The following is a 15,570-nucleotide window of genomic DNA, read 5'->3' as shown; positions in this document are numbered from 1 at the left end:
TTTTGCTGCAATACTATTTCTTAATTCATCCCATTCTCCCCTACAGGGGTTTCTGTGTATTCTCCAAGTGGAATTTTCTCACTCTTATGACGATGTGTGTGCTTACAGCTCCCCTTTTACGCCAAGGGCACTTCTTGCAGTCCCATTGTTTTTGCCATCATGCTTTTCTCTCTCCTGCTCTTCCTCTCCCTCTCTCTTCTTAAAAACTACTATCATTAATTTTCAACTGATAAAGCAGAAAAGCAAAACATTAATTCAAAGCTATAAAAATATTTTTAAAGAATGAATTATCTGCACAAAAGCTTTCTATAAAAATGTTTCCTATACATTCCTTCTGAGATCTCTCCAATATCTGAATGTACCAAATTAAAAAAAAAAAAAATCTTTTACATCCTTTGAGAAGCTTCAAACAAATGTCAGGAACACTATTTGGTGGGTGCCCTTGATTTATTCATACACACTTCTCACTAGAATAATTAAAGAAATTTTCCATTTAATTCTATAGTAGTAAATAGAGATGCATACTCTTATTAATTAAAGTAGCCAGTTAAACACTAGGATATTTTATGCTGGCACACTGAGCTGCACTGACAATGGGATATTTACTAAACAGGGAACGAACAACCCAGTTGACACAGTTTAAGATGTGACATTAATCAGCCATCTTTTGCTGAGCTCATAGGAACTGAAAGGTTACAACTACTGCGGCAGCTTTAAAACATCCTCATAAAGGCCTGGAAATTCCTCATTCTTCCCTAATTAAGAACACTGCAACGATGAGGCTAAATTCACACAAAATGTCAACTTTACTGCCTTATTCCTAGAAGCATATTTATATTTTCCCTGTGGTAGTTTTTTGTTTTCTGGGTTTTTTTAAGATTACACCTACCAGACAAAATTCCTTTTTATGTTTTTCATCTGTACTAGAAAAATAGAGCAAGTCTGTTACTCTTAAATATGGTTGCTTAACAGTGTAGATCAGATACTTTCAGTTAAAAGCATAAGCATACAATACTTATACAAACATACAAATGATAAAATTTAATATTCTAGCAATACAGATCTGTGTATTAATTTTTAGGCTTTTGATCTCATGACTACTGATACAAGAATTCCACAAATTATCTTATCAAAATAGGAATAAAACAACTTTTTTAGCAGATGAAAACACAAATACAATTTCAATGCAGTAAATACAAAAGCCACTTCAAACCAATAAACTGTGGAGTGACAGGAACAGCTCTTTAGAGCAAAGCAGTTGGTATTGAGGACCAGCCAGATGCAGAACGTATATTTCAAAGATACAGCTAGCTTGGTCATGAAGACAGCATGCCCATTAGCAGTCAGAATACATCCTAGGCTTTACTGCCCCTTGACAGAAACACACTTTGCACACTCCTAAAAACACTCCAGAATGTGAACCAAAGCATAGCCACTGGTGGCAACTGGGTGATTCCTTTCAAAAATGCATTTCTGACCTTAACCAAAATGCCAAGGTAAATATACACTGAGATACCTCAGATTAAAATCCATTAAAACCAGCATACCAGAATGTAGAACCATTTAAGACAGTAACAGGACTCAGCAAAATAACAGGGTATTTTAAACACCAGCTTTATTCAGAGTCTAGCAGTGTTATCCTGGATCATCAACAGTCCCTTTCCTCCTCCTGAGATCCACTGGAAGCTCTCTGAAGCTTAAAAACTGTCCCTACTTTATCCAATTTTCCTGAACTGAAAACAAAAAAAGAACATAAGAGAGACAGACATACTTTATGCCTTACTTTCAGACTGTGGTCTGATGGCTGCCCTGAATTAATTAGTGAACACATTCCCTATCATAGGGAATATCTCATTCAGTTCCCTCTTCCTCTTCTTACAATGGCTCAAAATAATAAAAATCCCAAAGGATTGCTTAAACTGTTTCACTGTTCTTTAGCTGAAGTGGGTTGTTTTGCATGGAGCGATGAGTCAGTGGGTAAAATGATTCATTGTGTATAGCCAGGGTATCTATTGTCTTCTGACTATTTCACTATTTTTATATAAAGGAGCTTTTCAGTCTCTGTCTATGCTATACCCTGAAAGCACACAAACAACAGGTCTATAGCTCAATCAGTGAGAGAATTAATAACAGATTAATAAATCACAGCTCCCAAATATTAATCTTTTTGTATTTTCTCATAAATACTTTTAAATGTAAGATTCTTAAAGTTATCCTTACATGAAAACAGACATCTTAAAGACCTCTAAAAAGTACCTTACCACCAGCAAGTTACAAACCAAAGTATTTAGAACATCATTGTGTTCTGAAATTCCTGTCTTGTGCAATACGTTTAATTTAAACAAGCAGTGGAGATATTACGCAGTAGGAGGAAATGGTAGGGTAAATGCATATTCATGTGATACAAAATATGCTTGTAAATATTATTACCTGATATTTATCCTTATTTATTGCAAAGGACTGGTCATGGATTTAATATTCATTTTGTCAATGACTGTATCAATCTGCTGACATCCTTCTATTTCCAAAAATAAGTATGTGATATGATTAACTCACTCGAAGTACACTTGTGGTTGTACCTTCCGTAAATATTGAGTTTCCTGCTATTTCCTTTTTGACACTTCTTTGGCTATTTATATCACATCTGAAAGGATACCATCTGCTCTTCAGTCTTCACGAGATTAGCAGCTAGAAAAAAAATCTTGATATCTACAGATTCCAAGGTTTTCCACATATAAAATCTTTTGGTAATGCTTGTCGCAGCTGAAATACACTTAAGACTTTTCAAACATGCACAAAGATGTTTCAAACCACCGAACCAGATAATAATTTTCAACAGTTACCAAAGCCACATTTACTAAAAAATCTAAGATAAACTTAATTGCTACCAGAATTAAACTAAACATTTCAAAGGTTTTGTGAAACTCTTTTCAAAAGCCATCTTAAAATTCCATGTAATAGTTGTGCTTTTCCTTGGTAGAACTGATTGTAATGCTCTTGCAGTTCTATTCCCACACAAGCTATCTGCTGAGCCAATTTTAAGAGGATGGAACTTTTCTGCTACAGAATGCTAAAATCCAAGCCATGAGACACTCCTTTGCAGAGAAAGTGGCTGACACAGCACAAATTGGCAATGCCCAGCTGTCTTCTGCGAAGTGTGATTAAATGGGGCTCCCACCAAAAGAATTTCTGTTTGAGAATGGCAACTGAACCTCACTTCCACTATCTAACATGACAACAAAAAGCAAATCTTGACTGTACTAAAATTCATTACTTGCCTAGCACTTCATAAAATGGCATGCTTTTTGGTTTCTAACCCCACCCCCACATCCCCACACGCCATCCTTCTCTCTCCTCGTTCAGTATGATTAGGTTTTGCCCAGGCAGCATTAGCAATCTATACTGATGAGTGACATCTTACTTAAAGTGACATATATGGCTGCCTTTCTTTAAAATACTTGAAAATAAAATAAAATAAAATAAATAAAATAAATAAATAAATAAAATAAAAATAAATAAAATAAAATCAACCTTGAGAGTAAACATGAGCACTTAATTGGGTACTATGATAATGTGCTCAGATCTTTATACACAGACTCACAATTAAAGATCTAATTCTTCTTCTGTCATATAGAATATGATCACAGGTGATGTGCTAAAATAATTTGCAGGGTAATAAAGCCGGACTAATGAGGAATTAAAATATATAATTCTTTGTGGCTAGCACAGGTTTTTCCCACGAGAATTCTTCTTGTGTTTTATAAATAAAGATAAAGTTTGGATGTTATTGGAACAGTGTCCCAGAACTTGGACAGTGCAGGCCTGGCCAATCAGGCCTGGGGGAAGGCTTCTGACTGACCAATCTGGGTGACTTTTGAAAACTCTGTATATATGATGAAATCAAAACAATAAAGGTCATTCCTTCTTGCCACTGAGAACTGGTGCTTTCATTACTCTGCTAGCTGCTCAACAGCGACAATTCTTCTTTAATTACATATCTTCTTTAATTACATATGTTCTTTATTGGAACAGTGTCCCAGAACTTGGACAGTGCAGGCCTGGCCAATCAGGCCTGGGGGAAGGCTTCTGACTGACCAATCTGGGTGACTTTTGAAAACTCTATATATATGATGAAATCAAAACAATAAAGGTCATTCCTTCTTGCCACTGAGAACTGGTGCTTTCATTACTCTGCTAGCTGCTCAACAGCGACAATTCTTCTTTAATTACATATCTTCTAGTTCTATGTTAAACATAAGAAATACAATTCTAGGTAAAGAAATTTATCTCAGAAATCTGGTAGCAATAGAACAGCACTTTGCAAAATTAGCGTGCAACAGGATGCAACCAGCCTCCAGACATACCTTTGCAATCAGGAGTCCCTGTTTATGTCACTGCAAAGCACACATCTTGCAATTTTCTATTGACTGCTTAATTCTTAATGAATATTCAAATAAAAAATGATTATGCACAAAGAAATGTCTTTTTTTTTTTTTTTTAATACTGCCCTCCTGGAAGCTTATATATTCTAATCCAAGAATTTAATTGAGACTGGAAAGGTTTAAAAATTCAAGTCAATTACAAGCTTTTCATTTACACTTTCTTTTCAGATACTTCCAAAATCAACACAGTCTGCTAATAAAGTGACTAAAAATCAAAATTTCCACATGGATTATTAACTGAAAGTAGTGATGGTCAATTGCAATTTATTGCTAAATTTGCTCTACTGTCAGCATGAAGCCCCAAATTATTGATACACAAAAAGCTCTTTATTTTAGGAACTCTAGAAGCACGAAAAGAACTGGATTGACAAAGTAGATCTGAATGTACATCAGTGCTGTAAGCTATGATGCTTTGTAAACTACAACGTAGTACCTTCCTTTTGTGACTTCATTTGAAAAGGAATGTAAAACAGAGAAAATTTGCATTAAACCCATTATTTCCACATTTTTTACATTTCAATACAGCATCTTCAATATGCAAAATTCACTGTCACAATGCTTCCCAATATTGTACATATCTAGAAACTGGTTTTCAAAAGCAAGAAAGCCTCCAGTTCTGTAAGGTGCAAGCAATCTTATTTCCTCTGTCCTTCCTAGACACTACTCTTTTTTCAGCCTTCTCACATTCTCAGAGAATATGCACAGGTGCATACCAAAGAGGATGTATAATAAAATCTTCCTGTTTGGGGTGCTGCTCAGAGCTGGAAAACTGCTTTTGTTTTTTTATTCTCTCATGCTGGGTTAGCATAAAACCACACTCAGTGGCTTTGTTTCAATCATGACACTAGCTGATTTCTGGATATTTCCCAATTGCAGCTAGTTCCCAGCAGAGATTTCTTGCCACTCAGTACTACGGTAGCAGGCAACCAAGGCTGTAAATTCATTTTGTCATGGCTTAGGAAAAGTAAGTCACGATTCAGTAGCAGAGCTATTACCCAGATAAACCATAATTGTAAGCAGATTTTGTTAGAAGCATAACCTAAAGAAGATACAGAGTAGCAGCAGCATTTCGAACAGCTGCCCATGGAGAGATTTTGCTTCCTTAACCACTACCTTAGAGTAAGTAATATTTATTATACATAAACTAGAGGTTTAGTCATTTATATATTAGATTGTGTATGTTTAGGTTACATGCATTAAAAATGTACAACCACTATGCTATTTATGATTTGTTTCCAGTACACTTTATTAATCAGGTACCTCTTTCTTAAATGTTCCACTGGCAACTAGACATGGGTGTGTATTTTAACCAAATGATAGTTAATAACCAAGCTTGTTTCTAATTTCAGCTATCCAGTTTTTTACTTCAGTAACATATTTTTAGTCACAAAAAAGCCAAATGATCAAGACAATTTATGAAAAGCAGGACTACCTCAGTAATAATTTGATTTCTGTAACACTCACAAAGCCTCATAAAAATAATTTGCTTTGTTTTTGCATTGTGTTTGTCTGGAAAGGTTTTGGCAGGAGGGTGGGGGGCTGCAGGGGTGGCTTCTATGAGGAAGTGCCAGAAGCTTCTCCTCTATCTGATGAAGCCAATACCATGCAGCTCCAAGATGGACCCACTGCTGGGCAAGGCTGAGCCCATCAGCAACAGCGGTGGTGCCTCAAGGATAATGTATTTAAGAAGCAGGAAAAACCTGCACAACAGCACCTGGAGAAAGGAGTGAGAGGAACAGCCCTGCAGACACCAAGGTCAGTCCAGGAGGGGAAGGAGGAGCTCCAGGCACCAGAACAGATTCCCCTGCAGCCCGTGGTGAGGCAGCTGTACCCCACAGCCCACGGAGATCCATGGTGGAGCAGAGATCCACCTGCAGCTGTGGAGGAGACCCACACTGGAGCAGGTCATGCCCAAAGAAGGCTGGGATTCTGTGGGAAGCCTGTGCTGGAGCAAGCTCCTGGCAGGACCTTGTCCCCATGGAGTGAGGAACCCGCTCTGGAGCAGGTGTGCTGGCAGCACTTCTGACCCCGCTGGAGCAGTGTGATCCTAGAGGACTGCACCCTGTGCCAAGGGACACAAGCTGGACGGAGCAGCTTGCGACAAACTACTGTCTCAAGCTAAGACTAAGAACAGCTTGCAAAGTTTCAGCTTTGGAAAAAACTATATTGTTGGGTTGTTTATGGAAAAGATCAAATGAAGGTAAGCAGCAAGGGATTTCTTCCTCCTTCTGCATAGCAAAAAATACAGGGAAGAAAATGAACTTTGAAACCGAAACACTTTTGGACTAAGTGCCATTAAAATGGCTTTTTTTTTTATTTTAAAAACAGAAAAGCCTCATTTAAAACTGCAGTGCATATTTTCAATATCAAATTTCTAAGAATACACCACTGGGAAAAGAGACTCTTAGCAGGTTTATTTTAACTGCTGGTTTTTGTCAAAGTTTAATGCAAGAAAAAGTTATATGTTTCACTTTGCACTCCTAATTGGTAATTTATTTTTATGATACTTTTTGATCTATCCCAGTGTTATCTTTCCAAATCACAAATCTGGTTTTGCATTTGAAACAATAATAATACATTTTTCAAAAGAGCTCTATATTCCAATTTCTTTAAACTTCTAGCTGGTATTAGTTGCACTATCATCTGTCAAAGAGAGACCTTTCCAGAGAACGTTTTTCATCTAAAAAACAATGCTATATTGTATTGCTCATTTTCTGCTACTTTTTTTTTAATACAGCTAAGCTGCACCCAAAAAATACAAGTACTAGAAGACCACGATGAGAATCTGGCAATCAGCACCAGTGAATATTTGAGCTGGTAAAATTGATTTTGATGTGGAGAAGAATCAAAATATTAAAAGTAAGCATCCGTTCCACAAATATTTTCCAGTGCTTAATCTCTTTTTTTTGGTTTTTTTTCTTTTTTCATTAAAACCTAAGCCTCCCACCTAGACTACGAGAATCTTCTGCCTACTAAGTGTATCTGAATTTTTGGATTAATTTGGGGATTTAATACCAACTACCTTATCCGCTATTCATAAATCAAGTCCCATCTTAAGTTAATTTCAAGGCTGATTATTTTTGGAACATTTTATGGTATAAATTATTCATTACATGGATGTATTATACCTGTTTGCCAGAAAATAACAGAGGCTGTGCCAACTCATTTTTATTAAATATGATACCTGGGGAGCAAATATTAAAACACATTTGGCAACACATCAGCCGAGTGAAAATTTTACCCTTTTTTCTGACCACCTTGGTAGTGAAATCCATTTCTGTGCCAAGGTTTGACATTACTGAAGTTCTTAAAACAGGGCGTAAGTGGTGTAAGGACTTATGTTAATTCTTCATGCAGCCTTACAGATTTGGTTTATTTTCTCTTGTCCAATTTTAAAGAAATCACCCAATGCCAATCTTTTACTGCTCCTCACAAATCTAGGAAGACAACAATGGTTTCAAAACAACCAAGTATTTTTCAGTTGCTATATTAAAAAACATATTTCTTTCTGCGTCACACAAGAAACCGAAGTGCTAGTTAAACTCTCCTCAAGAAACTTTAAAATATAAAAATAAACACAAAAATCACTCCATCATTCTTTATGACCATATAATAATATAGATAATAATATTCACACCTGTGGAAGAGAAATGCAGTTACTGAACTGCACTATGTCATTTGTTTTTCTGTAAACTACCTTAAAATACTCCTAAGTTCTGGCTGAAAAATGTTGCATAGAAACTGAACTTTCTTCCCATTATATCATGTTCTGCTTGAACCAGCAAGCAGATTTATTAGCAGTATTCTTTTATCATTTTTCAGCTGCAATGCTGGGTGCCATGATGGCAGTACAATTGCTTCCATGCTCTGTCCTCAAAAGAAGGTGCAAAAATCTCTCTGATGTAAGGTGACTAAATGAGGGTCATCCTTTGTCAGAATATGTAACTGAAGCAAGTTTGAATCAATTCAAAAGACATGTACCGATTTTCTTTTGTGTATTTTTTTAGATGTGTTTTAAATGTAACTATGTAAAATTGCATTGCATTGAATGAATAAAATAAGCACATGTAAAATATACTTAAGACATGATTAACCACTACATTACTACTTCATGCCAACCTCAGATGTTGCATTCAAATAGGGTTTTCTTGTATATATACACACTATAGCCCACTTCAGCTCAGCCAATTCAGCATTTTTACAGGTTGGGCCAAGGGATCCAAGTTGAGTAAGAGCAAACAAGGAGAAAAAAATTCCTAAAAACATTTGAAAATGTTAATTTTGTCTAGCACTCATGGGAGCTCTGGGGTGAGACAAAGATACAATTCTGTTTATTGGTAACAACTCAACTACTTCCAACATAAGGTCAAACTTCCTTTTTTCCCTGTTTCTGAAACCATTGCTTCAGTTCTCATGCATTGCAAACCCTAAAGACAGTAGTTTCTCCTAATTCTCAAGCCAAATTAATCCCTTTTAGTGACCCCCAACAGCTAAATCAGAGAAGGCAGGGGTCCTATGAAAGAAAATTAAAAAATCATAGAACAAAGTGATTAAAGGCTGTAAAGTCACACATAGCCAAAAAAGCACTTAAAGCACTGCATGCCACCTCAACTTTGGTATTTCTTAAATTTTGAGAGGTTAAGATTAGGAATTTTTGGTTCATTGTTTAATTTTTAATGCACTTGTGTGAAAGTAGATGTGTAAGGAAATGCTTCCTGAGTTTCGAAAAAAGTCATAATGAAAAACATGAAATTCCATAAACCATAACAAGATTGCCGCCTGCTCAGCTCGGGAGTAGATCAGACACATTCTGCACTCCTCACAGGCCTTCTTAACCACCGATTTTATTTTCTACTAGAACAAAATTTCATGGACTACAGGAATTGAATTGTGCACTTCTTTCTTTTCATTTGACCAAATGTAAAGGTTTGAAATACATTTTACATATTAAAAAATCTTTTAAACTTAAAATATTCTTTCAAACATTATATTCAATAACGTAATATTACAGTGTCCAAATGCATTCACATATTCACTGTGCAAAAGCAAAATATACCCAAAGAAATGCCTCTACTTGGCTAATCAGCAAAATCATCTATGATTTCTTTCCAACACAAAATGTGTACAAAAATATATTACTTGCCAAGGTTGGTGTGTTGCATATTTGTATTTCCAGAAAATATTTTTTAAAGGATTAAGATGAGAATTCCATGCTGTCATATATACTGACAATTAATTTCCACTGAAACAATGCAGTAGTACAGTAAAGAAATGAAATAAAAGGAGACAAACAGAAGTCTAGAGACGAGACAGCTGATTTTGCAGCATGCAAATAATGACCTGACATGTACACTCTGCAGTGTTTTGCAAAACAGATTGTATGCAAAGATGAGCAGATAGAAACCTACCTAGCATGGTCAGTGTAACCACCATGACAATATGTTTAAACTCCTTACTGCCTTGGTCCTTGCAAAATTGTAAAATTGGTGGAGATAGTTCAATCAGTATTTTTTCACTGGAAAGCAATAGAAGGAAGTCCACATCTAATCATAAAGAGGCCTCATAGTCAGATCTTATTGTACATAATGAAGAAATAATCAGGCCACATTTATTCCTACTAATTACCATGTCATGATATTGAATAATTTGGTTTATGTTTGACTTATTTTATCTTTCTAAAATTCAACTAAAACAAGTTGAATTAAGTTTCTATATTGAGCCTGAACACTGCTAAAAAAAAAACTATCAGGAAAATCATGATTTATAGTGCTGTTTGGCAATCCTGAAAGTGGACCGTAATCCTTCTGCAGGGTGGATGGAGAGTGTTATAGAAATGGAAACCTTACAGGTTTATTTCAGCTTTCATGTGATGCACCAAAATCTACAATGTCTTTGAGATGAGAGAGCTTGTCAGACCTTAGTAGTGAGCATCACCCATTCCAAAGAAGTGACAGCAAGTATTACCAGCAGAGAAGCTGTTGCCCTCATGCCCTACAGCAAAGTCACTGTCTGTCTATTATTTGACAGGCAGGGTAATATGGGAATATGTTAGGCTGGTGGAAAAACTGACACAATTGCTGGAGAGTCCTGTGACTCTCAAGCAATGAGCAAAGAGCACCCAGCTCTAGGATAAGAAAAGGGAAGTAGTATGTCCAGCATTTGTGCTAGATAACAATTTAAATCATATGTTTATTACAGCTAAATTACATCCCTTGTACTGCTGACACCTGCAAGTGCTTGGCAAAATCTGAAAATAAAACAGCATTATTCGCTGTCAGCAGAATGCTACTTTTCCTGAACATCTAAAATTGAATTTCATAATTAGAAGTATAAACTTACAGCCATTATATGCTCAGCACTATGATCTCTCTCGTCACTGAAATAGTGTCATTTACCTACCATTTATTTTCAAGGCTCTATAGTGCTATCGAAGATATATTGTTGGGGAATTTAAAAATGTATATTATAACAGTTATTTAAACGGGATCAAAACAGATGAACAAAGTCAAAAGAATGAAAACTAAACAATAGTCTCCTTGGCCAAAGCAGGAAATTCAATGGCATTTTGCTGCTATAATCCATACTAGAAACTTCCCTGTGACACATCAAAAATTGAATGCAGTGAGTGACTGAGAGACTGAAATCGCTGGTAGCTCAGGCTTGCAATTCATCCAAAGGTCAGGCAGAGTGCAGCAAATGACCTAACTTTCTCTATGCTTGCTCACTTCCAAGCTCCAAGCACACATTCAAGAGACCACCCCTCTTGGGAGGGGTAGAAAAAGCCTTATCATATCAGATCCTCCTGGCTGTGAAAAATTACAGATATATAATATACAATCCTAAACCAATGCAGAACAAATAATTTGAAAATTATGAAGTACAAAACAAAGTCCTAATCCTTTAAAGAATAGGTTCACATTAAGGCTGAAAGGAGTTTAACTTGATACAGTATTTCTTGAATTTGTTACACTGCAGAGTATAAAACAGAAAAAAGCTACCAAAAAAGGCTTTGGGGAACACAGAGGGCAATATAGCTTTATCAGAGAAATTTCTCTGCGCAGATCTCTGGAAAAGCTATGTGAAAGTGACTAAACAAAACCACAAGGAGTCACCATAAGACAATTTTTTCATATTCATTACATATTCACTCAAATGTAATTCAAATTGCCTGTACTTGAAAGTGCAAGAGACTTATTTAAATTTGCTCATTAAAAATCTTTATGAATGAAAATCAGAAACAAGAATATTTTAAAAATATGTATTAATCACTAAGATAACACAAAATATATAGCCATTCCACTGATAAATTTTGTTTACTCTTAAAAGCATTGCATTTTTCAACATACCTTAAAACTAATACACACTCTGCAAGAAGTGAAGTCCATCATAATTAATTTACCTGATAAAGTATCTAAAAAATTGTACCTGATACACAATGTGCTAATCTCCAGGAAAACACAACTAGAAATTACAAACTCTTGGATTTTTCTGTTTACTTGGAAGTCAAGGATACAAGAGACATGAAACTTTAACTCAGGTTATCAGGACTCCATTTTAGTTTAAGCAGGTGACAGAAATTCAATAACAATTTTAATTCACTCTTGGAATGTCTCTTGCATGTAAGTGGTATTCAAGAAAGATTGCTTGATGTCTAAAATGTAGTGGACAGCTAATTTCCGACGTCTGTCTCCGTACCTTCTTATAAAAGAACAATTTGATTAATCCTCCAGGGGGAAACTGAATAACTTATTTTTCCAATTGGAATGGGACACTAGCAAGCCAAAAAAATGGTACCACTTCCTGAACATTTTGTATCTGCCCATCTTAAAAGTAACAGCATGAAAGAGTTTAAGTATCCAAGTATGCAAAGAGGTAACATGAGAACATCACATCACAGCTGTGTTCCTGTGTATCCAAACACTGAGGCACTTACTAGGTAAAAGATTCTGTGAAATACAAACAAAGTGGCAGTAACCTGCAAAATCTTGAAGAATTTTAGAATACCCTTTTATTTTTACACTGAGGTATCAGATGTATTTATAAATCCAATTTTGAAATCAATTGGAAAGTGTCTCTTCAGAGATTATAGTGATGACAGAAAAGAATGCCAGTGCTAAAGAGGCTTGCTGTAACGCGTGTTCCCTCCCCTAATCCCGCCCCCCTGACCCTTCCTGACTGGCTGATGGGAGTCAGGACCACCTCCCAACCCCACGGATGAAAGCCCGGCGGGACCCAGAAGCAGGTCTCTTTGATTCCGACCTCAATGGAGCTCATATCCTCCCCCGCCTCTCCTCTCCCCTCCCCCGCTCCCCCACCCTTATTGTTATCCCAATAAATCGCTTGGAACCTGGACTGGAAGAGCTGCCTTTCTCGACCTGTCATCATGTGCACAGACCCTGTCTGGACTGCCTCACAGCTCGCGGCCGCGGAGAGCCCTCCCTGCGCGCTCAGGCTCCGGAGCAGTGCTCCCCCGCTGCGGGGGGTGGCTGCTCGTGAGTCCACGCCGCTGCAGAAGCTTCTGTGCAAAGAATCAAAATCTTTATTTTTTGAAAAGTCGGTACTATAGAAGAATACTATTACTTTAAACGTCATTAAAGAGCTAATTCATGTCAAAAATGTAGTTCTAGCTCTACAAAGTTATATTTGATCAAGGCATGACAATCAATGTATAAGTATTAACAACCTTCGTAAGAATTTTCAGCGAAATAAACAGATTTAATAATTCAAACCATCTTCCTTTGTTTAGAAAACATATGCATTTTCTATCTCTATCCTTAGAGGTTTGTATTCTGAAGTACTCCCGAAATAGTTTTTCTTTGGCAATATTGCCAATGCTGGTAAGTATCTGTACTCAGACATTTCTCAGAGAGAACCCAATGTGAAAACCAAGCATTAAACTGAGATAGTAAAATTCTCATTATTGATTAAGAATATTTCCATTTTGCATATACTCTGGGTTTTTTTTAATATGTATTTTACAGAGAATCTGGTATCTTTATTTTATGGCCTTCTACTGTTTTCCAGAGCAAACCTATGCATAGCATTTAATCAAAAACTTCAGACGCTAAGTAAAACTCCTAAAACCAGAATACTGAACTATTTTCAAGGTGAATTAACTTACTTTGGAGGATGTAGAGTCACATTCCTGACAAATCCATCCATAGCCAGTCTGTTTAGGAGACTTTTTCAAGGGAGGGTCTAGACAGCCAAAATGGTAGCAAAGCCTGCATTCATCACACCTGCAAGAGAAAAACAAAATATATATTTATATTAAATGGTACTTCTGTACTATTTTAGACTGAGCTTCCCTGCAATTCTCAGCAGAAGATTTCCTGATCCATTATCATAATAAAAAAATCAATCTTCTATAAGAGGTAATTTTAAACAGCCACTTCAAGTAGGTTCTGCTTAATCCGAAATATTCTGATGCAGACACTCATATATCACCTTTGTCATCATCTCATACAAATGACAACATTTCAAAGACCTGCAAATTAATTTTAAAAATTGCTTAAATTTTTAGATACTTCAGTGTCATTCACTGCCCTTTTTTTTCTGAAATTTTGACTTTTTTAGACAGTGACAATATTTATTTTTTCACAGTATTAAGACACTATTTTGCACATGTAGCTTTTCAAGAAAAGCTTTGTGAAAAATTCACTCACGTATTCAATAACTCAGACATAACTTAGAGCTATGAATTTTATTCTTTACACCAGGACTATGTGGTTGATAAACACATGAAATATTTTCTCATTCACATCAAATATTCTGGAAAGCAGTATTAATTTAAAAGGATTTCACTGTGATCTTTCACTTATAAAAGTGCTCTGTGTACCCACAACAAATTAATGTTCTTCTATAATAAACCTTTCATTAGTGTTTTGTACTATACATGGTCCACATAAAAAGCTCAAAACACACAGCACAGCTGTTGCTAACCTACTTTTAATGTACTAGCATAGAAAAAAATGTTACAGTAGAACAAATGTATCATGAAAGGATTTTAAAATCAGTACAATAATATGCTCAAAATGAGGAAGAGATTTTTTCAAAGCAAATAACAGCGATTTTCATATACCCTTCTGAATGTCTCTTTATTTGCATATCCCCCTGTATGTCTTTGTATTAAAAGGAAATCTTTTTTCAAATTTACTTTGCAACAGTCTCTTCATTAAACACCCTTAAACTCTGAATTAAAGCCAATATAAATGATCCAAAAATAGAAAAGAGAGTAAATGTTTAAAAGTCAAAATTTTAAAGAAACCCCCTATACTCTCTTTCTCTGCTTTCCTGGCCACTCATTGTCTCCTCTACAGTATGTGCAAATGCAAAAATATCCAAAAATTGCAGTAATAGCATGGCACAGGCATCATCAGATCAAAGACGGAGGGATATAATTTATCAACACAACAGACAGTGCATAGCAAAAAGAGATTTCAACTAATAGAACATACTGCTGTGTTAAAAGAACAAAATGTTCATGTGACTTCTCCAAGGATTAGCCTCCAAATAAAAAGAAATAACTGTTTTCTGATTATGATTGTTTAACCTAAGTAAATACTTTTGTCCTTGCTGCAAGGCTGTGCTTGCTAGGAGTCATAGGTAACACAGGAGCACTGGTAAGGGTATGGCAGGTACCGCTTTCCACTAAACAGAAATTAAAAGCAATAATCTGACTATTCACAGGATGCAACACTGGACTGACATGGTTTTGATATTTTTTAAAATATGGGATACTGCAATATATATCCTTATGATTGTTTAGCACTGACTCTAACTCCAGGACAAAGAAAACAAAATAGAAAGCCATCCTCAGTTTTTAAAGACAGAAGAGTTCTAATGTAGAAGCATATTACTTAAAATCAGGAATATATGCAGTTTGATTTCATGTGAAAGGTATATTAAAATAATAAAAAGGTTGAGACTGGGAGAGGGGATAGGTCACACTCCTAAATCCCAACAGCGTATGTGACCTTCAGCAAAAGATTAAGCCTACTTTGAGCCTCAATGTTCTCATCTGTAAAGGAGTATATTTTTACTAACCTACTTCTATATCTGGAATCTTATGCATGTAAGGGCTTGCACTTGAGCAGTGCTTATCAGAACTCCCTTCATGTATTCAGGA

The 15,570-nt window shown here is 35.9% G+C and overlaps 1 protein-coding gene across 1 annotated transcript in view; it reads right to left on the bottom strand.

Moving 5' to 3' along the window:
• PHF14 (PHD finger protein 14) overlaps positions 1-15,570 on the bottom strand; it is a 180,964-nt gene that overhangs the window by 42,185 nt on the left and 123,209 nt on the right. The window contains exon 19 of the mRNA XM_085049823.1: positions 13,564-13,681. Coding sequence (XP_084905949.1) covers positions 13,564-13,681 — 118 coding nt within the window. The remainder of the gene's footprint in view (positions 1-13,563; positions 13,682-15,570) is intronic.

This window comes from Lichenostomus cassidix, chromosome 2 (genome assembly GCF_008360975.1).
Source record: "Lichenostomus cassidix isolate B80296 chromosome 2, HeHo_3.0, whole genome shotgun sequence".
NCBI classification, from domain to species: Eukaryota; Metazoa; Chordata; class Aves; order Passeriformes; family Meliphagidae; genus Lichenostomus; species Lichenostomus cassidix.
This window is presented reverse-complemented; position numbering and strand designations above follow the sequence as displayed.